The 23,609-nt window shown below is 41.4% G+C and overlaps 1 protein-coding gene across 10 annotated transcripts in view; it reads right to left on the minus strand.

Moving 5' to 3' along the window:
* The window catches only part of PHKA1 (phosphorylase kinase regulatory subunit alpha 1), a 142,764-nt gene extending 120,570 nt beyond the window's left edge, over positions 1-22,194 (minus strand). For 7 of the 10 annotated variants that reach the window (XM_035028763.1, XM_035028766.1, XM_035028764.1 and 4 more), the window contains exons 1-4: positions 21,725-22,193; positions 20,422-20,580; positions 13,069-13,116; positions 11,059-11,227 (exon numbers count right to left, since the gene is read on the minus strand). In XM_035028763.1, coding sequence (XP_034884654.1) covers positions 11,059-11,227; positions 13,069-13,116; positions 20,422-20,580; positions 21,725-21,802 — 454 coding nt within the window. In that variant the 5' untranslated portion in view covers positions 21,803-22,193. Of the gene's footprint in view, positions 1-11,058; positions 11,228-13,068; positions 13,117-20,421; positions 20,581-21,724 lie in introns of all 10 variants that reach the window. The other 3 variants (XM_035028760.1, XM_035028761.1, XM_035028767.1) reach the window with 2 other exon arrangements.
* Positions 22,195-23,609: the final 1,415 nt, after the last annotated feature.

The following is a 23,609-nucleotide window of genomic DNA, read 5'->3' on the forward strand; positions in this document are numbered from 1 at the left end:
TTGTGGTCTTTCCAAATTTTTTCTTGTGGTTGACTTCAAGTTTCATAGCCTTGCGATGAGAAAAGATGCATGATATGATCTCATCAGTACTGGTTGAGGCCTGATCTGTGACCTAGATCTGTTCTGTACGTGATCTGTTCTGGAGAACATCCAACGTGCATGTGAAAGGAATGTGTATTCTGCTGCTTTGGGATGGAATGTTCTGAATATATCTGTTAAGTCCATCTTGTCCAGTGTGTCATTTATATCCATTGTTTCCTTGTTGATTTTCTGCTTAGATGATCTGTTCACTGATGTAAGTGGGGTGTTAAGGTCCCCTACTATTGTTGTATTATTATCAGTGAGTCCCTTTATGTTTATTATGAATTGTTCTATATATTCGGGTGCTCCCATGTTGGGTGCATAAATATTTACAATTTTAAGATATTCATGTTGGATTTTCCCCTTTTGATATATTATGATATAGTGCCCTTCTCATCTCTTGTTACAGTTTATTTTAAAGTCTACTCTGTCCAATATAAGCATTGCTACTCTGGCTTTCTTTTGATCTCCATTTGCATGATAAATGTTTCTCCATCCCCTCACTTTCTAATCTGCAGGTGCCTTTAGGTCTAAAATGAGTCTCTTGTAGGCAGCATATAGTTGGATCTCGTTTTTTTAAAAAATCCATTCTAACACTCCGTCTTCTGATTGGAGTGTTTAGTCCATTTACATTCAGAGTAATTATTGATAGATATGTATTTAGTGCCATTTTATTACTTGTTTTGCCATTGTTTCTGGAGATTTTCTCTGTTCCTTTCTTGTGTTTGTGACTTTTGGTCTTTCCTTTCCACTCAAAGAGTCCCCCTTTAGTATTTCTTGCAGGGCTGGTTTAGTGGTTATGAACTCCTTTAGTTTTTGTTGGTCCGGAAACTCTTTCTCTCCTTCTATTCTGAATGACAGACTTGCTGGAGAGAGGATTCTTGGCTGCAGATTTTTCCCATTTACCATTTGAATACATCATGCCACTCCCTTCTGGCTTGCCAAGTTTCTGTTGAGAAATCTCCAGCTAGCCTTATGGGTCTTCCCTTGTAAGTTAAGGACTCCTTTTGTCTTGCTGCTTTAAAGATTTTTTTCTTTATCACAATATTTTGCAAATTTAATTACAGTATGTCTTGGTGTGGGCCTGCTTTTGTTGGTTTTGATGGGAGTTCTCTGTGCCTCTGGATCTAGATGTCTGTTTCCTTCCCCAGATTAGGGAAGTTTTCAGCTATTATTTCCTGAAATAAATTTTCTGTCCCCTTCTCTCTCTCTTCTTCTGGCATGCCTACAATATGAATGTTATTACATTTGATGGAGTTACTGAATTCCCTAAGTGTATTCTCGTGTTCAGCTTCCTCTCTTTTGTTCAGCTTCATTATTTTCTGTTATTTTGTTCTCTACATCATTTATTCATTTCTCTTCTTTTCCAGCCTTGTGTTCATTGCATCAAGCCTATTTCCATTCTCAGTTACTGCATTTTTTTCTGATTCTTTTTTATTTCTCTTATCTCTGTGGTAAGGGCCTCCCTGAAGGCTTCCATTCCTTTCTCAGGCTCAGTTAGTACCCTTATGATTTTTGCTTTAAATTCTCCATCAGGCATGTTAATTCTGTTTCACTTAGATCTCTGGCCATGACCTTATCTTGTTCTTTTATTTGGGATGAATTCCTCCATCTTGGTATTTTGTCTAAATCTCTGGCTTCTTCTGTCTGTTAGGAAAGCCCATATGTTTCCTGCTCCTGAGAATAAAGAAGTCATATAGTGTCCAGGGTTTGGTGCTTCAGGATGTGTCTCTGGTATGTGTTGCATGCATCTGCTGTCATGTTTTGGTTGCTCTATCCTTCAGGCCAGGCATCTGCAGAGGCTCTCCTTGCCTGAAGTGGGCAGTGTTTGGTCCTTGGCCATGATGTGGCACATTTTAACTAGTTTTAACTAATGCTCTTGTCTGGTTGTAAAATGAGACCTGACGCCATTTCCAGCAGAACTGAAGCCCTGCTGAATTCTCTGGTCAGGTGACGTGGTGTGGGCAGGTTTTTCTGCTGGTCTTCCGGGCACGGGACCTGCCATGCTGGGACTGAGGCAAGCCTGACTGAGAAGGGCAGTCCCGCAAGAACACAGGGGAGAGGGGGCTTGGTGTAAGCATGTTTGGCAGCCAGTGTGGGCAATGTGTTGCTTCCCACAGGTGGTTCTGTGTTTATGGTGAGGGGCAGGGGAAGGAAATGGTGCCAAACAACTCCTTTGTCCCCATAGAGGCATCTCTCTGAACTCTGCCTCTCAGGAACATGCTCCAGGAAGTGCAAATAATCTCCCCTCTGTGTGCCCCAAGTGCCCTTCGGATTGTTGTTTCCACAGAATCTGTCCCCCGGTTGTTTGCCTGCCTTCTATCCAGGAGAAGGGCAGTGTCCTCATGGCTCCATCCCAGCCAAGCCTGCTGATCTTTAAAACTCCAGTCCTTAAGCCCTGCTGGTTGTAAGAACTCAAGAAAGTAAGCCCTTCTCATTTTCCCAGCCAATGGCTTTGAGGAAACATTCTCCTTGTGCATTCTAATGTGCTCCTCCCTCTCCCCCCACCCTCTCTCCTCTCTCTTCAACCACAGCTCTCTCCCTTTGGCAGCACCCCATGATCTGTTTCTCCCCTAAAGCATGTCTACATACTTCCTACCTTCTTTGATGTGGCTTCTTCTGCCCCTTAGTTGTGCAGTTTGTTCTGTCAGTCTTCAGGTTGATTTCTGGGGTATTCAGAATGATTTGAATAGTTATCTAGTTGTGTTTGTGGGACAAGACAAGCTTAGGGTCCTCCTACTCAGCCACCATCATCTCAAACTTTTCTATATAATTTTATATCTTTTAAAGAAGTTGAGAGGAAATTACATATTTATATTTTGTAATATTAATCTTATTAATTTACCATTTCTGGTGGTCTTCATTTGTTCCTGTGGATTTGAGTTACCATTTGGTATTATTTCCTTAATTCAATATTGCTTTGTTCCCACACACTTACTTAATTCTGTCATTATCAAATATATTACACTTTTATATGCTATAGCCCCAGTGATACAATTATACTATTTTATACAATTGATTTTTAGATCAGTTAAGAAAGAAGGGATATGTAATTATATTGCATTTTATAATTATTTTTACCACTGTTTTTTCTCTATTTTTATCTTTTTTTAATTTATAATAAATTCATTTTTTAAAAAATTATATTAGTTTCAGGTATACAATATCAGGATTCAACAAGTCTATATGTTTCTCAGGGCTCATCAAGTTAAGTGTACTCTTTTTAAAAAATTTTTTTACCTATTTTTTTAAAGTAAGCTCTATGCCCAACATGGGACTTCAACTCATGACCCTGAGATCAACAGTCCTATGTTCTATTTACTGAGCCAGCCAGGTGCCCCAAGTTAAGTGTGCTTTTAATCCCCTTTATCTATTTCACCCATTCCCACTCCCAACCAACCTCCCCTCTGGCAACCACCAGTTTGTTCTCTGTATTTAAGAGTCTGCTTTTTCATTTTGTCTCTTGTTTCTTCATTCGTTTTTTAAGTTCCACATATGAGTGAAATTATATGGTATTTGTCTTTCACAAGTAGTTTTTTTTTTTTTTTTTTTTTTTGGTATGGATTCCAATTACTATCTGGGGTCACCTGATTCCAATATGAAAAACTTCTTTTAATAATTCTTATGCAGTAGGTCTACCAGCAACAAATTTTCAGGTTTTATTTATCTGGGAATATCTTCATTTCACTTCATTTCTGATAGTTTTGTTGGATAAAAGGTTCTTTGTTGACGGGTTCTTCTTTGAATAATACATCATTCCACTTCCTTTGGGCCTCCATTTTTTTTTTCTGAAGAGAAGTCAGTTAATAACTTTATTTGGGTTCCCTTGTACATGACAAGTCATTTTTCTCATATTGCTCTCAAGATGTTCTGTTTATTTTTGGCTTTTTAATATTTTTACTATGATGTTTCTGGGTGTGGATCTCTATTTATCCTACTTGGAGATCATTGAGCTTCTTTGATGTATAGATCAATATTTTTTATCAGATTTGAGATGTATTCAGCCACGATTTATTTGAATATATTTTCTCTCCTTACTCTCCTTTGGATACTCTCATTACACATGAGTTGATGCTCTAAATCGTGTCCTACATTTCTCTTGGGTTCTATTCATTTTTATTATCTTTTCCTTTTGTTCTTCAGATTGCATAATCTCTGTTGATCTATCTTCAAGTTATGTTGATTCTTTCTCCTGCCAGCTCAAATATGTTCAGCCTCTCTAGTGAAATTTTCAAAAATAGCACCAGCATTTTTCACAGAACCAGAACAAACAATCCTAATATTTGTATGGAACCACAAAAGACCCCGAATAGCCAAAGAAATCCTGAAAAAGAAAAGCAAAGCTGGAGGCATCATGATTCCAGATTTCAAGCTACATTACAAATAATCTGTAGTCACGAAAACAGTATGGTACTGGCACAAAAACAGACACATAGATCAATGGAATAGAATAGAAAACCCAGAAATGGAACCATAACTATATGGTCAACTAATCTTCAACAGAACAGGAATGAATATCCAATGAAAAAAAAGACAGTCTCCTCAACAAATGGTGTTGGGAAAACTGGACGGCAACATGCAGAAGAATGAAACAGAACCACTTTCTTACACCATACACAAAAATAAATTCAAAATGGATGAAAGAGCTAAATGTGAGATAGGAAACCATCAAAATCCTAGAGGAGAACACAGGCAGCCACCTCTTTGACCTTGGCCATAGCAGTTTCTTACAAGACACATTGTTGGAGGCAAGGGAAACAAAAGCAAAAATGAACTATTGGGACTTCATCAAGATAAAAAGCTTCTGCACAGCGAAGGAAAAAATTAAAAAAACTAAAAGGTAACAGGGGCATCTGGGTGGCTCAGTCACTTAAGCGCCTGCGTTCAGCTCAGGTCATGGTCCCAGGGTCCTGGGATTGAGCTCTGCATTGGGCTCCCTGCTCAGCAGGGGAGTCTGCTTTTCCCTCTGTCCCTGCTCATGTTCTCTCTCTCACTCTCTCTCTCAAATAAATATATAAAATCTTAAAAAAAAAAAAACCCTAAAAGGCAACATATGGAATGGCAGAAGATATTTGCAATTGACTTATCTGATAAAGGGTTAGTATTTTGTATGGATAGAGGTTTCTATGATTTGTTTTGCATAACTGACCACCCCAACCTGTACCTACACAGGTGGGATAAAGAATGTTATTTGTGACACTTGTGCTGCGTAAGTGACCTTGGGAGCCTGATTAGTTGACATTAGCTGGCTTCTAGGTCAGAATTGGCCCTTCTGGTCTGGATGCCAAGAGCTATAAATTTTGCCTTACATCCCCTCCAGCTCCAGGCTGGGCTGCCGCCCCCTGCCCCCTCAGTGGAATCTGGGAGGGGAGGCAAGCACACCTAGCCCAGGATCCTTGAATACGTAAAGATATGATAATATAGGACTGCAGCTTGCTCCAAATTGCACATAAGCAAACAACTGTTTAACTTCAGACCCCATCACTTGCCATGTCATTTGACCTATAAATATGGCCCTTATGGGGACGGTCAGTTGGAAGTTCCACCTGAGGGGAGGACTCTCTGTCCAGGCCTCTCAATCAGGTCTCCAGCCTGGCTATCTCCAAGGGGCTTCCCCAGCTAATGAGACTGGATGTTGTAAGTACCCAATTTGATGTAACTCTGTCTTATTCTCCTTTTCTGCTTAGTATTGCCCTCATCTATGTGTAGATTTCCCTTTTCTTCTTTCTGTTTCTATTAGATTTTTATAATATCAATAAAGTATTTTTTCCCCTTTGAAACTAAGAGTATGGCTGCCGTGAATCTTTTCTTTAGAACAGTTAGTATCCATAATCTATAAAGAATTTATCAAACTCAACACCCAAAAAAACAAATTAATCCAGTTAAGAAGTGGGCTGAAGACACAAATAGACATTTTTCCAAAGAAGACATCCAGATGGCCAACAGACACATGAAAAGATACTCAACATCACCTATCATCAGGGAAATACAAATCAAAACCACAATGAGAGGGCGCCTGGGTGGCTCAGATGGTTAAGCGTCTGCCTTCGGCTCAGGTCATGATCCCAAGGTCCTGGGATCAAGTCCCACATCGGGCTCCCGGCTCAGCGGGGAGCCTGCTTCTCCCTCTGACCCTCTCCCCTCTCATGCTGTTTCTCTCTCGCTCTCTCTCTAAAAAATAAATAAAAAATTAAAAAAAACCTACAAACCCCCCCCCCCCCAAAAAACCACAATGAGATACCACCTCACACTGGTCAGAGTGGCTAAAATTAGTAAGTCAGGAAACAATAGATGTTAGTGAGGATGTGGAGAAAGGAGAACACTTGTACACTGTTGGTGGGAATGCAGACTGGTGCAGCCACTCTGGAAAAGAGTATGCAGGTTCCTCCAAAAGTTAAAAATAGAACTACCTGATGATCCAGAAATTGCACCACCAGGTATTTACCCAAAGGATATAAAAATACAGATTTAAGGGGCACCTGGATGGCTCAGTTGTTAAGCGTCTGCCTTCGGCTCAGGTCATGATCCGGGGGTCCTGGGAGAGCCCTGCATCGGGCTCCCTGCTCCGTGGGAAGTCTGCTTCTCCCTCTCCCACTCCCCCTGCTTGTGTTCCCTCTCTCCCTGTATCTCTCTCTGTCAAGTAAATAAATAAAAATCTTAAAAAAAAAAAAAAACAGATTCAAAGGGGTACATATACCCTGATGTTTATAGCAGCATTATCAACAATAGCCAAACTATGGAAAGAACCCAAATGTCCATCAACTGATGAATGGATAAAGAAGATGTGGTGTATACATACACAATGGAATATTACTCAGCCGTCAAAAAAGAATGAAATCTTGCCATTTGCAATGATGTGGATGGAGCTAGAGTGTACTATATGCTAAGCGAAATAAGTCAGTCAGAGAAAGACAAATACCATATGATTTCACTCGTATGTGTTATTTAAGAAACAAAACAGATGAACATATGGCAAGGGAAAAAAAAGAGAGAAGGAAGCAAACCATAAGAGACTCTTAACAACAGAGAACAAACTGAGGTTTGATGGAGGGAGGTGGTTGGGGGATGCATTAAATGGGTGATATGTATTAAGGAGGGCACTTGTTATGATGAGCACTGGGTGTTATGTGTAAGTGATGAATTACTAAATTCTTTTCTGAAACCAATATTACCCTATAGGTTAACTAACTAGAACTGAAATAAAAATTTGGAAAAAAATAAGTTACTATACTTTTCAACTCCACAATCTCCATTTGGTTCATTTTTATCTCTCTTTTTTTTTATTATTATGTTAATGTTAATCACCATACATTACATCATTAGTTTTTGATGTAGTGTTCCATGGTTCATTGTTTGCATATAACACCCAGTGATCCATGCAGAACGTGCCCTCCTTAATACCCATCTCCAGGTTAATTCATCCCCCTCCCCCTCCCCCCTAGAACCCTCAGTTTGTTTTTCGGAGTCCATAGTCTCTCAAGGTTCGTCTCCTCCTCCGACTCCCCCCGCTTCATTCTTCCCCTCCTGCTATCTTCTTCTTCTTCTTCTTCTTTTTTTTTTTTTTAACATATAATGTATTATTTGTTTCAGAGGTACAGGTCTGTCATCTCTTTATTGATATTCTCTATTTGATGAAATACTTTCATCATATTTTCCTTTACTTTCTTAAGCATGGTATCCTTTAGGTTTTTGGACATTTTTATAGTAACTGCTTTGAAGTCTTTGTCTCCTAAATTCAACATAATGGTTCCTCTCAAAGGCAGTTTCTGTTACCTGCTTTTTTGTGTGTGTTGACTCAGACTTCCCTGTTTCTTTGCATGTGTCATACGTCTTTGTTGCAAACTAGATTTTGCGGATAATATGTTGTAGAAGCTCTATAGATATGTCGATACCCTCCTATATGGGGCTTGTTTATATTTACTTGTTATTTGTTTAGTGACTTGGCTGGACAATTTCAATGAACTCTATTTTTCCCACAGTATGCAGCCTCTGATGCTGTTCCTTGGAGGATGTAGCCTTGGGCATACACACTGTCACCTAAGGAAGACCACAGTTTTTGTTTTAGTCTTCCGTGGTCTATTAAGTGTCTGCCTCTGTTGGTATCATACTCAGCTGTTAACCTCCACCAATTGCCAGCTGATTGTATATTGCCCTGAAGTAAAAATTGTTCCACGGTCTCATCCAGTTAAATTCAAGACCCATTTCAGGATTTTGAGGCCAGCCTTTGACACTTGTTCTAACCCTAGGATAACTCTTTTTAGCTGTCTCTGTCCCTGGTTCTTTGCTAAAACTTCTGGCTAGTCTATGGGTTAGTGTGTTGCTCTAATTGAGCATCAGACGCCTCGTAATTTCTTAGAACAAAAATCTTCACTGTTTTTCAGAGCGCCCTTAGACTTGAACTTTCCCACAGTCAGTTCCAAATGAAGTCAGTTTTCTTGAGAGGGACTATGGAGCTTTTCTGTTCGTGTGGCCTGCCTTTCCTTCCATGCTACTAGCAAGGTGGGCCAGGCCTATTATTCTTGGACTGCTCTGCCTGGGGTTAAGCTCCATGAGTGGGACTGAGGAGTAGGAACGGAGTTCCAGACCTCTTAGTTATTCTTGGCTAGACCAGAGCTTCTGTAACACAGAGGTGGGGAGAATGAGAAATGCTGGCAACCTCTCTCGGGGAGAGATCATAGCCCTAAACCAAGAGCTAGGGGAAGAGGAAGCCTTATATTCTTGGCTACATCCATGCTCAGTAGTGCTTGTGCCATGGTGAGCGGGGCGAGGGAGGGAGTGGGTTGTGGTCTAAATGCCACACTCTCACTGCTCTTACCAAGATTTAGATTTGCTTGAATAAATGTTTCTCTACTTGCCGTATGCCCTTAGGACAATGTCCAGTGACTAAATGGTCGGGTTTTTTAAAACTATATTTTCATAATTTATGGTTATTTTGCTGGGGGGAAGGGCAGTCAGCTTCTGTCTAAGCCTCTCTTTTAACCAAGGTTGAGATTTTTAAGAGTTCAAACATGTGCAGAGAATTGCTTCCATGAAAGATGAAAATTTTCCAAAACATCTTTCATGTGTTATCTACTGATTATCTCTCATATCTATCCTTTTCATCCTCAAGGCTACTGCCTTACATATGTTCTCCATCATTTCTTGCCTAAAGTATTTCACTAACCTCCTGACTAGTCCTCCAGCGTAATTTTCTCTCCCATTCCACCTATCCTCCTGCAACTGAGCAAATCATCTGAAACTTTCAAACTGAGTGGTTCTCTGATGACTATAGACTAAACTCCAAACTACCTAGCGTGATTTACAGGCCCTTAAACAGCTAGCTCCGACTTTCTAGCTTCATCTTTTGGCATTTTTCCAGATCTATCTTATACTCTAGCCATAGAAGATAACTAGTCTTACCTTGGTGGCCAGTATCTTTCCAACTTTTGTGCTGCAGCCAGGCTATTCCCTTTCCTTCTCTGACTTGTGAAATTCTACTTATTCCTATTTATTCTGCAAAGGCCTGATCAAATTATTTTTTTAAAGATTTTATTTATTTATTTATTTGAGAGAGAGAAAGAATGAGAGAGAGAGAGAGAGCACATGGGCGGGGGGAGGGCCAGAGGAAGAAGCAGACTCCCCACTGAGTAGGGAGCCTGATGTGGGGCTTGATCCCAGGACCCTGGAATCATGACCTGAGCCGAAGGCAGATGCTTAACCAACTGAGTCACCTAGGTGCCCGGCCTGATCAAATTATATCCATCTTTTTTTCCAAGCACCTACCAAAGTCAGCTTATTAAGGTGAAAATCAAATATTAAGTCAGAAATCAACAAATATTTGTTGAATGCGTATGTCTCATATAAACCTCTTTAGTATATTTCTGCTTCCTTTCTGGACTCAAAATGAAAACCATAAGAAATATTTAGACAGTTTGCTTTGTAGAAAAACACTCCAGAGTTGATACTAAAAGAATATTAGAAATGGAGTTATAGCTGCCATTCTATTTAAATGCATAAAACCTAAAAATATATTTACTCAGGGATGAACCTCCCCTCCAAAAGATGGGAGTATGTGGGTAGCTATGTTATAATTTTAATAAAAGGTAATTCAGGTTCTGCGCTGTGCACTGCAGAGGGAAAAAAAAGGAAGGCTTTATACCAAATATTTATTTATGCAAGAAAAGGAGAACAAGAATATTCTGGGACAATTCTTATCCTGAATGCCCTTAGTACTTAGTTCTATAGCCAGATAGAAAGAGAGGGAAATTAGAATGTCAAAAATGTAGTATTCTGAGTACATTTTAATTACTCAGGAAGATCTGGAAAAGGTCCTGTTTAATTTACAAACTGAGTATAATCAGATTCATTGTCCTCCCCAAGTTAGGAGAAATGAAAGGGAATTATGTTGGTTCTTACACTTGCCTTTTTCAGGTAAAGCACCTCAAGCTAATAACAAAACATCTGAAAAGGGTATATTATTCAATAATAAAAAAAATCAATATTTGAATTCTGATTACTAAGTTAATTCCCTTAATATAATTTAGATGCCTTGTTTATAATATATACATAAAGAGTAGTATAAAGTAGGTGATTCAGTTATGTTAATACTAAAGGCTGGTCAGTGCATAGCATGAGAACAAGCAATAAACCCTAGCCCTTCTTTCCCATGTCACCATCTCATGGTATCTGAGGCATAATGAAAGATAAAGATAAAAAATACCCACCTAAATAAAATCTACCCCAGATTTCTTGGTTCTCCATTCTTAAAAAAATTAATTAGTACCCCAGACTTGTTTTTCAACGTAAAAGAACACTAACTAGACCTCAGAGAGTTGTTTCTCTGTAAAAAACTTGCAAAATATTATATTTCCGCTGTGTGTCTTTGAGCAAGGTCCACAGCTATATCGTTTTCCGGTCAACACCTTGGGAGAAGCCACATGTGCCAGAGCACGTGCTCCTCACTGCAGGGGCTCCCAGCCATTCTGTCCTGGTACTGACCTGAGGCAGTCATTTGCGCTAAGAACAGCAGGTACACGGAGGTAGCATCCAACTGCAGGTGTCCCCACTGGTCATCAGCCACTACAGTGGCACAGGTTTTGGTATTGTACTTGGCGTGGAGGCTATCCTTGGTACTCTGACTATACTTGAAGGATTCTACTTTATCCACCTGAAGAAAACAAGAACAGTAAAGGAAGGCAATGCAGAAACTTTGTCCCATATGCCATCCTTCTGTAGTACTCTAACATGTATCACCGCATTTAGTTTTCAGGCGATGGTGAATATTTAAAGTACGTTGTTACTTCTCCCCCGCCCCCCCCCCGCCCCCCCCCGCACTAAGGCAAGTAGGAAAGTCTGCTGTTGCTGTTTTTTAATTTAAGCAATTCAATTATAAATTCATGCCAGTTAAAGCCAGCTATTTCCTACTCACTACCTCTCTTTTGCTCTTCAGATGGCTGTTTTGTCACACTGTAGATACAAACTGAGATGCAGAGGGGTTGAGTGTGAACAGCCTAGTAAGAGACAACTGAGTTGTAAAAAAGATTCCTTTGTTCCTGAAACAGAGGGAGGAATGTTGAGGGAAATTAGGATAAGGGGATCTATTTTGAAGGAATACTGAAAAGAGCTGGGGAGAGATACATGCAGTGGCAGAGAAAACGTATGAACGAAGGCTGAAACCAGAGGTCAGAAAGGAAACATCGTGCAAGGGACCAACTGAAAGACTGTTCCTGAAACTGAGGTTGCGTTGTATGTGCATCTGATATGTGATAGAAACTACTATACCTTTAAATAAGGTTCATGAAGTTGGTGGCTTTAAACCTATTTGGTAAGGTGGAAAATAGAAAATACAATATCTAAAATACAAAAAGAAAAAAAGGAGCAGAGAAGGGGAAAAAAGAAAATGATGGCAATGAGCTACCCCAGGCGAGAGAGCACTGATAAAGAAGTTCAGAAGTCTGGAGTTGATTTCTTTCTACTTTAGACTTGTTGCGTGCCTGTGGATAGTCACTTTATTAATCTGGGCCTCGACTGCTTCTTCTAATAAAATGTAATCTTGGTCTCAAGAAAGTCAGTTCAGATTCAATGTGTGCAGCATGTGTAAAGATCTCCTAGGATAAAAGCAAAACACTTTCTTTTCAGTAAAATACTTTTGAATGAAAAAAACCATAAACCCAAGAGATAAACCATAGGATGCTAAAAAAATTTGCAGTGTGTGTGACAAAACATTAATATCCATAATGTATAGCAACTCCTCAATTAGTCAAGAAAGAGACAGCCCAAAATAAAAACAGACAAAGGACTTAACAGGCAATTAACAGAGGAAATGCAAGTTTTCAATCTACACAGGAAAGGATGCTCAACTTCATTCAAGGTCAGGAAAATGCAAATTAATGCAAGCAGATATAAGTCTTTGGCACTAATCTCTAATCCTAAAATCTAAAATACTGCCACAAAAGTTCTTCCTCTTTAAGTTCTGTGCCAAAATTCACTTGGTGGCAACACTTGATTCAAATTGACATGGGGCTATTTGTAGTCTTTTCTTATTTCACTGAGTGTGAAAATGCATGTTTCTCTATGGAGAGATTAATGTTTTTGATGATACGGTGCTGTTCTGGACCTGCTGAGAGCATAATATTCTAGTATCTGCGCTGTACTGAAAAATCTGAAAAAGTCTGAATTCCAGAATTTATCTGGTCCTAAGGGTTTCATATGAGGGCTTACAGGCCTGTATCATCTTTACTCAATGTATGTAATTGCGTGTACAATAATGATGAAGTCTACTAAAAAGGCATTTGTAGAGGGGAAAAAAAAGACTGGAAAGAAACATTTCAGTGGTAACTGGGTGGTGAGAACACGGGTGACATTTCCCTCCTCGATTCTACAAATTTTCTAAAATTAGTGTCTACTATTTGTGAAATCGAAAGAATATAAGCTATGAACAATTCCTAAAGGGTAGAGACACTATTACAATGTGCTTTTATTACAGGGGAGCTGTTAACAATGCCATACCTGTCTGATCATGCAGTGCAGCAGGCCCCTCATCAGCTTCACTACACTCTGCAGAAATAAATGGAAACAAGACTGTTATAAACATCCCTAGATGCAGGAACACTTACTCAGCAACTGCAGTTGGTACATGACCTTTTCAGAACAAGTAACCCTATCCAGGGTTCCTATTTACATGGCATTTACTTTATAGGCACACAGAAGAGCTAAACTGCAGCTAAAAGTGGAATCAAAAGCTGCAGTTGGTGCCTCCTTCAAGTCAAGTCAAAAAAAAAAAAAAATCCAAGCTCCAACAGGTTTATATAAAACCAAGCCAACCATCCTGTTAGAGGACATTCTGCCTGGAGAAAAGACAGCTCAAAATTCCTAAAGCTATGAGGATATTCTACCATAGATCCTATGGCCTAGAGAAGCCAACATCATCATTTTCTTTTTTCTAAAGTAGCCAAGACTTATCTTCAGGAGTTCACAGCAATATTTATCTGTACATTTTCCTTAAAGAATAAATGAACTTCAATTCAGAATAAGTGTAAAGGGGAATTGTTAGTGCAACTCAACTTCTTTTCCATGAAAAAAAAGCTACAGCCATTCTTCATTATCAAATCAACACTCTTTCTCTTACTAGGGCTTGGCAATTTCTAACGCGCTTCGTTTTCCAATCACATTCCAAAATTCTGATCACCAACTATATACTGTACTAGTTGGCATAACATAGTAATAATAATATATTTAATTATAATATGGTATAGTAATAATATGCTACACTAGTTATAGTAAATGACACTAGAAGGGCCCATCAACAGAGGCACGGGTAGGCAATATGTTTTGGAAAAACATAGCATCACATGGCTTCTCCATTTCTTTAAGCTTGCCATTTCACAGTCCAAAAGAAATACAACCAGGTTACTCCAGGGAATGCTAGCTCAGAGGTGGCTTCAGGACATCCCTGAAAACTAATCTGCTTGGGAGCCAGATCACTCTGTCATTCCTTCAAAACACTGAAGTGGGACTATAAGCAACAGGCATGATAAGGATAAGTATCTATTAAATTATGCTCCAAGTCTTTATGTAGTCTTTTATTGAGAAAAAATAAAAAGTGTTTCCTTGGGAGAGTTCCCTTTCTTAAGTAATTTCTGTCTACAAATGGTACCCTCCCCTTACAGAGCAAGGGAAGTGTGTGTGTGTATATATATATACATATGTATGTATATATAGATAGATAGAGAGACAGAGAAAGTAAGAGAGAGCGAGAGAGAGCAGGCAGGCAGTATATGATCTCGTCACCTTTTAAAGCATGAAGCATTTATTATAAATAGTGAAACTGATTGCAACCCCTATAAGAAAAATCTCTATCACAAAAAACGGGGGGGTCACCTGGGTGGCTCAGTCAGTTAAGCGTCTGCCTTCAGCTCAGGTCATGATCCCAGGGTCCTGGGATCGAGCCCTGCATCGGGCTCCCTGCTCAGCGGGGAGCCTGCTTCTCCCTCTCCCTCTGGCCCCCCCCCCCCCGGCTTGTGCACTCTCTCTCTCTCTCTGTCACGTAAATTAAAAAAAAAAAAAAAAATCTCTATCACTACTTTGACCCTAATGAAAGAGACCACCCTTTTAATATACCCTGTTAGAGAAAGCATTTAACACAGCCTCCTCTGTGGGGAACTTGATTCAATTCCGAACTATCTTCTCCATGTCACCACATACTCACAGCTTTCTATCACATTCTTTCAACTTTCTTTACCATCAAGCCCTGTTACTGCCACCTACATTTTCTTTTCTTTTCTCTTTTTTTTTTTTGAGAGAGAGAGAGAGAGAGAGAGAGAATGACCACGAGAGCAGGGAGGGGGAGGGGCCACGGGAGAGGAAGAAAGAATCCTAAGCAGGTTCCACGCCCAGCACAGAGCCCTACAGGGGGCTCGATTTCATGATCCAATGCTGAGATCCTGACCTGAGGTGAAATCAAGAACTGGACGAGTAACTGACTGAGCCACCAAGGCACGCCTATGTTTTCTTTAACTTAAACAGCAAACGTGGGAATCATGGACCCAGTGGAGAATTCCTAATTCCACTTTTGTCCTCCTGGAATGGCCACTGCCAGTCATTTCTGTTCTCAAGTTCTAACTTCCAAGTCAGGATAAAATTAATAGAAAGCATGGGGAGATAGGAATGAGGGAAACTATCTGTACTTGGTGTTCCCCCAAACTGGCCATTTTCTGTTTCAGTGTTCTAGTTAGCATTAATTATACATGTTCATTCATATAGTAGCGCTTCTAACCACATCAAGTGCCACCATATCTATGTACGTATTCATCTCTCTCTCTCTCCAGGTATATGTACAATCAGATGTTTGTTGGGCATCTAAAATATATAAAACACTCTACCAGACTCTGTGGAACATAAAGATAAGGGGGAGACAGAACACAAAAGTTAAAAAAAAGTAAACTACAAATATAGTCTACCTAACAACTCCTAGTTATCCTTTAAAATCCATTTCCTCTGTGCGTCCTTCCTTGCTTTGCTCAAAGTAAAGACATTCCTGCCTCTGTGTCCCACAGCACTTTCTATTGTACTTCTCTCCTATAGATATTGTGCCTACAGTATCTGTCCTAATGTATTGTTTAACTATTTGCTTATATATCTGTCTCCTCCATTAGACTATAAACTCCTTAAGAAAAAGGGACAGAGACCAGGTTCAGAAATAAAACTTTAAGTCAATGGACTGAGCAGACTTATTATTATTATTATTATTATTATTATTATTATTATTATTATGAGAGAGAGGGAGCAGGGGAGGGGGAGAGAGAGAGAGAGAGAGAATCTTAAGCAGGCTCCATGCTCAGCACAGAGCCCTCATGACCCTGAGATCCTAACCTGAGCCGAAGTCAAGAGTCAGATGCTTAACCCACTGAGCCACCCAGTCGCCCCACACAGGCTTTATTTTTAAAAATGTATATTCCAAAAAAATAAAAAAATAAATAAAAATGTATATTCCATGTTTGCAAGTAACCCCCAAATCAGTCATCAAAAAAATTGCATGTGTGTGTATGTGTGTGTGCATGCATTTTGAGAGAGGGCGGTTGCAAGTATGACCAAATATTAACAATTTAGTGAATCGGGATAAAGAGTCTATACAAATATGCTCATTTTACTATTTTTAAAACTTTTCTGTAAATTAAAAAATTTTAAAAATAAGAAGTTGAGAGCTAAATATAAACATTTTGTCCCGTTTTGTTTTTTTATATCTAGCACAGGGCCTGGCACACGACAAATTACATAAAGTCTGCTAAATGAAAAAGTGAACATGTTGAATGGTACAGACCACAAGTGATCTAGAAATTCCAAGAAAGTAGTCCCAGGAAAGAAGTGGTCACTGTACAATTGAGTGGTGGTCTTATGAGGATAGAAACCACAGAAAAAGTGGGAGTGGTGCTGGGCTTTGAAAGGGGAGTATTAGTTCAGATTGGAAGACAACAGGCATTATGGGTGGAAGACACAACTTGTAAAAAGATTTGAAGGTGAGAATGTCCACGACTTCCATGGAGGAAAAATTCAAAAAGACTTAATCTGTAGTCATTAAGTCCAGGTTGTGTTCATGGCACCACCAAATTCCAGCCTCATCTCCAAGCTTCAATCCCTTCACTTGTAAATTGGGGAAGATAATACCTAAATCACAGGGTCCTGTGAGAATAAAATACTAGTAATTATGGGGAAGTATGTAGTACAACAAAAAGTATTTACACAAATGTCAGGTATTCTTATTAAGGGATTGTTAGAGGAGTAATGAAGACACCAACCTGGCTGGAACTGGGGGTGACAATGCAGGGCACCAGAATGATACGATACTGAAAAAGCAGGCTAGGACCAAGCCCCAGAGAGTCTTGCCTATCAATCTCAAACATCTGGATTTTACTGGTAGGGAAATGAGAGCCAGAGAAAAATTGCTGGGGATGCAAATGGTATCATTTGAATTTTCACAACAGTGTGAAGTGATCAAAGTCTAGACTGTGGTTGAGGCAGAAGGGAATAGAAAGGAGGAGATGAACTCAGGAAAAATTATAAGAATCAACAGACTTTGGCCTGCATGTATCAAAAGGCAAAAGGGGCAAGTCAAAAATCACCCTAAGGGCAGCACTTTTCAAACACTGTTTTATAGAACACTAGTTAGTCCGGGAAATTCTGGAAAGGTTGTAAAACCCACCCTCATCTTAGATTCGAAATGTACATTAGTACATCAAAGACTCTGAGAAATAATGGAGTAAAGAAACCCACTGTTTAACATATCCCCAAACTTATTTGACCTAATGTTCCGTGGAATACACTATGGGAAATTCTCTAAATAATGTTGCCCAGGTGAATGAGATAGAACGAGGACACCAATAAGAGAATAAAGGATGTATGCTGAGTTGCTGTTTTCGGGGGTCGCTTTTATTGTTTTATTGTTTTTAGTAGGGAACATGGGGTTTCAGACATTCTGAGCTTGAGAAGCCAGGTGCAACTGAGCAGAAGACAATGAAAATCAGGGTTTGAAACAAGTGAGATCAGATTTAAAGATGCAGTTTGGGAAGTCATCCTTAGAAAGGGAATAGTTAACTCCTGAGAAAAGATAAGAGACTACACAAAGAGAACAAAACTGAGGACGAAGCAGAACTGAAGGCATCCAAAGAGCTATGTCTATTTGTGTGCCTATTTATTTTTATGGGTGTATTTCTATATCTATGTGACCAAGAGCAAAGGGCATTTATAAAAACATATATGTGCATAGTTATATTCTCAATCTAAGATAGAAATAGTCACCTAAACCCTTGTCTCCTAATTCTCTTTGATTCTCTGATATTGTTTCTTAGAGAGGAACCAAGGTGAGAGTTGGAAGGAAGGGTGAAAATGATTAACAGTCAGTGGTTTGGGAAAATCCACACAGTAGTGGAGAGTTGAGAATAGGTGGGAATTTAATCTATGGATTTCCTGGATTTAATCTATACTCTTATTGGCCACAAATCAGTGGTTATTACCCCTAGCTGCACTTTAGAATCAGTATTTTTTAAAAATACTAATGCACCAGGGCTTCACTTCCAGAGATTTATCTAAATTGTTCTAGGGTGGGGTCTAGTAAGGGTAGTTCTTAAAAGCTTCTCAAATGATTCCACTGTACAGCCAGAGTTTGGAACCACTCATATAGATTAGGGACAAATCTAGCTAACCACGTGTTTTGTAAATAAATCTCTGGCTGCTTTTGTGCAATAACTGAAGAGCTGAGTATTTGGGCAGAGATCACACATGACCCACAATGCCAAAAATATTTCCTCTCTGGCCCTTTACAGAGATGGTTTTCTGATCCCTGGTCTGAATTAACTGAGTCAGGTTTGAGAAAAAAAGTTAATGAGACCTAATAATAAAATGTGTTTTAATTCATAATGAAAGGCCATATAAATTTTAGGATTCCCAGAGAAATGTTTCTTTTTTGAAGATGCTTCCTATTGCCGTAATGTTTTTTTGAGATATTTCGAAGTTATTATTGAGGTAGTATGAAAAATATTTTTGGGCTATGTTAGAAACTATTTAATGAAACATTAAAATTTTAAAGTAAACAATTCCCACCATTTGCATTGACATGGATGACACGGATGGAACTGGAGGGGATTATGCTAAGTGAAGTAAGTCAAGCAGAGAAAGACAATTATCATATGGTTTCACTCATATGTGGAACATAAGCAATAGCACGGAGGACCATAGGGGAAGGGAGGGAAAACTGAAGGGAGAGAAATCATAGAGGGAGATGAGCCATGAGAGACTCTGGACTCCGGGAACCAAACTGAGGGTTACAGAAGGGAGGGGGGTGGGGAATGGGGTACCTGGGTGATGGGCATTAAGGAGGGCACGTGTTGTGATGAGCACTGGGTGTTATGCGCAACTAATGAATCACTGAACACTACATCAAAAACTAATGATGTCCTATATGTTGGTTAATTGAACATAATAAAAAAATAAACATTTCAGTCTTTCCTTAATTTCCCCCCCTTCCTCTGTTAAATTATTTCTTCCTGGACCATAGAAGGAAAAATGTCAGCAAGGAGACAAGAGATTTCTTCTAATAGTATTGAAAAAAAAAATCAGTCAAATGGTACTAGGTATGGAATCTTGGGTACTGTTCCACTGATATTAATCTCTAGCAAAACAAACAAAATACTGAGGTCAAAATAGCAAAACATTACAGTAGGATGTAGAATTTCAGGGGTGAGAGGAGGAATAGGGTTACAGGATTTTTAAAATACTCCTCTATATTTTCCAAATTCTTACAATAGTTATGTATTATTTTTATAAGTCATAAAAATATTGATCTATACTTCCTGGGCTAGAGCAAAAACTCCAACAGTTTTTTTTTTCTGATGGGCCTAAGTCCCTCTCAATAATGGCTTGAAGGAATAATGAATACCTGCTGTGCAGAGGACAATATAGTGAAACTTCCCTATCGCCAGGGACTGCAACCCCGCTATATGTTGATGCCCTTTAAAAATAACCAAACCTTAATATTCTGATTTATAGATGAAGACTAGAGCTCAGATTGCCTAAGTCAGAGGGATACCACTTGAGCAAATGGCTGGTGTAGAATCTTCTCCACTAATGGAAAAGAGTTCACATGTACCTTACAACGGACAGCAGAGTATCACATTAAGAGACCCTATGAAACTCAGAATATCATTTTCTGGGTCACTCAAGAGAACGCAGCACCCTCTGTCTGAACAGTTCTATAAAGGATGCTACTTTCTATAAAGGTGAAGGGCCTTAAAAGTTGGCTTAAAGGCATCTGCTGACTCTGACCTTATTTTGCTGAGGGAGGGGGACAGGCTCTGAAACAGAGGTCACAGGTATAAAATTCAACAACTAAATTCTTTACTTGTGTCTAGTTGTGAAGGTCTGCGAATTTGTATCAGTTATCCTCATACAAATACCACCTATAATTTTTTTAAAAATGAAGTAAAATGATAGATACCTGCCCCCAAACATTCTTCTCAATGAGAATAAATATCCTCGAGGCTGCAAAATACCTTTACTTAGGAAGAGGATTATAAATTCCAGCAAAGATCCCAGGATAGGCTTTTCCACTATAACAGAACAGACTGTGCCCTCTTCCCCTGAATCAGCAAGTTTCAAGTTTCCACTACATCAAAAATTGTACATTGGTACAATACAGGAAAGCTTTTTGGAATGTAATTTCAACAAAGTGAAGAGGGAGGGAGAAAGGCAAAATACACTTCTTTTAGCTCCTTAGAGCTACATTTCCTTTAATTCCTGCTCCCCAACCCCCCCCCCCACCCTCACTACCACACACAGCTCCAGATCTCCTTGTATATTTATTCTGAGTACCTGCTCCAGTTCATAGGCCTTTGCCTTATCCTCATCCCGGTCTGCATTCTTCCGGTAGGCCAGGCCCAAACCCCACACAGCCAAGATACTGTACACATTATCTCGGACCCAGGCATCCTTCTGATCATAGCTGGCTGGAAGCAAGCCAGTCACTGGATTCTGCAAGACCAAGAAAAACAGGACAGGCAGGTAACTATAAGCTGTTAATATGAGGAGACCAAACTTATCAAAGGGGTCACTTGGGGACTTTGGTCTTTCTTCTACTCCACTACTCCCGAGTTTTAGAACCTCCCCTTCCTACCAAGTGCAAGCAACTGCTATCTTGAATAAGGGGAAAAAGCTAGCTGAAGCTTTACGAGTCTGAAATGTGAGTACTGTTAAAAGAAAGGCAGTATTTTAACTTTCCAGTTAGAAAGAATAAACTATCAAAACTGAAAAACTAGCATTAAAGGACCAGAAAAAAGTATATAATTAACAGTATATACAAGGTACCTCAAATCTTCACATTAGTCTAGCCTTAAAATGGCTAAATGTTCCCCTAGTTCTCTTCTTTGGCTGGAGGGCAAGAAGATGACGCCCAAGCCTGGGGCAGGGGAGGGGGTTGTCAATAAACAAGCTTCAACACGTCTTTCTTTCTTTTTCTTTCTTTTTCTTTCTTTCTTTCTTTCTTTCTTTTCTTTCTTTCTTTCTTTCTTTTCTTTCTTTCTTTCTTTTCTTTCTTTCTCTCTCTCTCTCTCTCTCTCTCTCTTTCCTTTCTTTTCTTTCTTTCTTTCTTTCTTTTTTTTTTTAAGATTTTATTTATTTATTTGACAGAGAGAGACACAGCGAGAGAGGGAACACAAGGAGGGGGAGTGGGAGAGGGAGAAGCAGACTTGCCGCCGAGCAGGGAGCCCGATGCGGGGCTCGATCCCAGGACCCTGGAATCATGACCTGAGCCGAAGGCAGACGCTTAACGACTGAGCCACCCAGGCGCCCCTTCAACACGTCTTTCAACCGTGCCCCCCTGGAACCCTGCTGTGACTTGGGGGACGGCGGAGGGGGCGAAGGGCAGGGCTTCTGAAGCCAAGGCTCAGGGCTCCCCGCTAACGGTGCTTGACCCTAGTTCTGCTCTCGGCCCAAGCCCAACACCTATCTTTTCTTCAGGGTCCTCTAAGGCTTCCCCAGCTAGGGGGCGGGAGAACCTGGTACGTACACACACGTACACACACACACACACACACGGTGGGGGGTTCATCCAGCCGTCTCCGTCTGGGCTATCACACTGCACACCCTCGGTGATTACAGGCGACACCCCTTCCCCTACCTGATGGCACAGGATGGTCTGATGCACCAGCCGAGCGTAGCCATCCAGTCGGACCCCAGAGTTACTCCGGCTCCTCATCGCGCCACGTTTCCAGTCCCCTCAGAGAAACGGCCTGCGTGCCACAGGGGCCCTCGGCCCTCCAAGTGAGGGGGCTCCAGGGCAGCTCCGCCCTGGCGGTGGGAAACCCGAGGGCCAGGCCCCGGCTGAGCCCTCCCGCCGCTCAGGCCTGGCGCCGGCCGTGCACGCGCCGGCGGCCTCCGGAGCCCCAGCACACGCCAGCAAGTGGCCGAGACTCCGGCGGTCTGGGGCCCCGCCGCCGCTCCCCGCCCGGCGTCGCCCTCTGCCGCCCTTGGTCCCGCCCGGCCTCCAGGAGAGGATCCTGCCTCCCCCGCCGACCTCCCGGACGCGGCGGCCGGCAGCGGGGCGCGGGCGGCAGCGCCGTCTCCACCTTGCGGGAGACGCGAGCCGGGGGCGGGGCGGGCGCGGCGGGTCCTGGCAGCTGCGCGCTGCGTCCAAGGGGTTCGCCTCGGCCCGCCCCGCCCGCGCGGGTCCCCAGCGCCCCCGCCCGCTCCGCGGCCGAGAATGTGTCACCGTAGGCAGTATGCCTCCAGAGGTTTATTTTCGAAACACCTCCAACGCCTAGTTCAGTTTTCCACGCTTGCTGTGCGCGCAGGATGTTGAGGAGGCCGTTTCTTCCGCCGGCCTCGTTTTAGGAACCTAGGGAAACTTCAAACCTAAAAGGCGAGACGCGCGCTTGGCGGCCAGGGTCTAAAGAATTGGAATCTCCGGGGCTTTACTGTATTTCGTACTCTTGCCTAAAAGCTCAGATTAAACTCCTCACTCGGACCCAAACCGAACAAGAAAGAACTCCCTAAGGTACTTTCTTCCTTAGAAACTGGTGAAGAGCCAGGCACGGGAAGGAGGGGGCAGTGGTGCGCTTGCAGGGAACTAGTTCCCCGGGTGGGGGCCTGGGCTGCGAGGCCAGCAGGGCCTCAGGACGGCCTTGGCTGGAGAGGAGTTGGAGGAGGTTGTGTAACTGCCTTGGAAGGCTTCCTCGTGCGCACGTAGGTCACACGGCTGAGGCAACAAAGACTCAGCTGAAAGTAAAGGGGCCAAAGGGAGGAGAGAAAAGAAGCCTGTAGGTAACACTGATCATTGGCCACAGGGTACTCTCGGCCCGCACCCCGCTCGGTGTCCTGGCGCCAGGGCCATTGCTCCCTGCGTTTGCTGCCCTCAACCCCCACGCTCGATCTCCGCTGGTGCCAAGCCTGCACGCCTTTCAAAGCTCGCTTTAAGTACCAGCTGCTCTCTGAATCTCAGAGTAAGAGAATTAGACAGACCTTTCAACTCCAACTCCGAGAATCTGTGGTTCTAAGCCGTCTCCAGCCACCTCGCCCAGGCTACGGTGATTTTGTATTTTCATTTACCTTTTTATTTCTCTCAATTTAGTCTCTTCTCACAAGCTCCCTCCCTTCCAACACCCCGCGCACCCCTGCCCAAATTAGCATCAAGCCTGGCACCAAGGAGGTGACTAGCAAATATTCCTTAATGTTGATGATGAGGAATGAGGAAATGCTCAAGAACTCAGATCTGGAACTTTCAGTTTCAACAGCCAGTCAGTGATACAATTAGACACGGTGATACACTTAGAATTCTCAAGCAAATAGTTCCCATTGCAGTCGCTTGCTATGCAAATGCCAGGATTGGCAAATAAGCCATTTCAAGGCCCAAGGGCACAGGGGAAGAAAAAGTCTTTCCAGGGAAAACTACTTCATTTTGGACGAAAGAGTGCTTGACCTTCCCTGCTCTGGCCCTAACTCCCTGACATCTTTCCCTCAGCTTGTAGCCTCTGAAGCCTTGTCTCTATCCTTGTCCCCTTCAGGCT

Source organism: Mirounga leonina, unplaced genomic scaffold, assembly GCF_011800145.1.
Source record: "Mirounga leonina isolate KUSES-001 unplaced genomic scaffold, KU_Mleo_1.0 Mir_204, whole genome shotgun sequence".
NCBI classification, from domain to species: Eukaryota; Metazoa; Chordata; class Mammalia; order Carnivora; family Phocidae; genus Mirounga; species Mirounga leonina.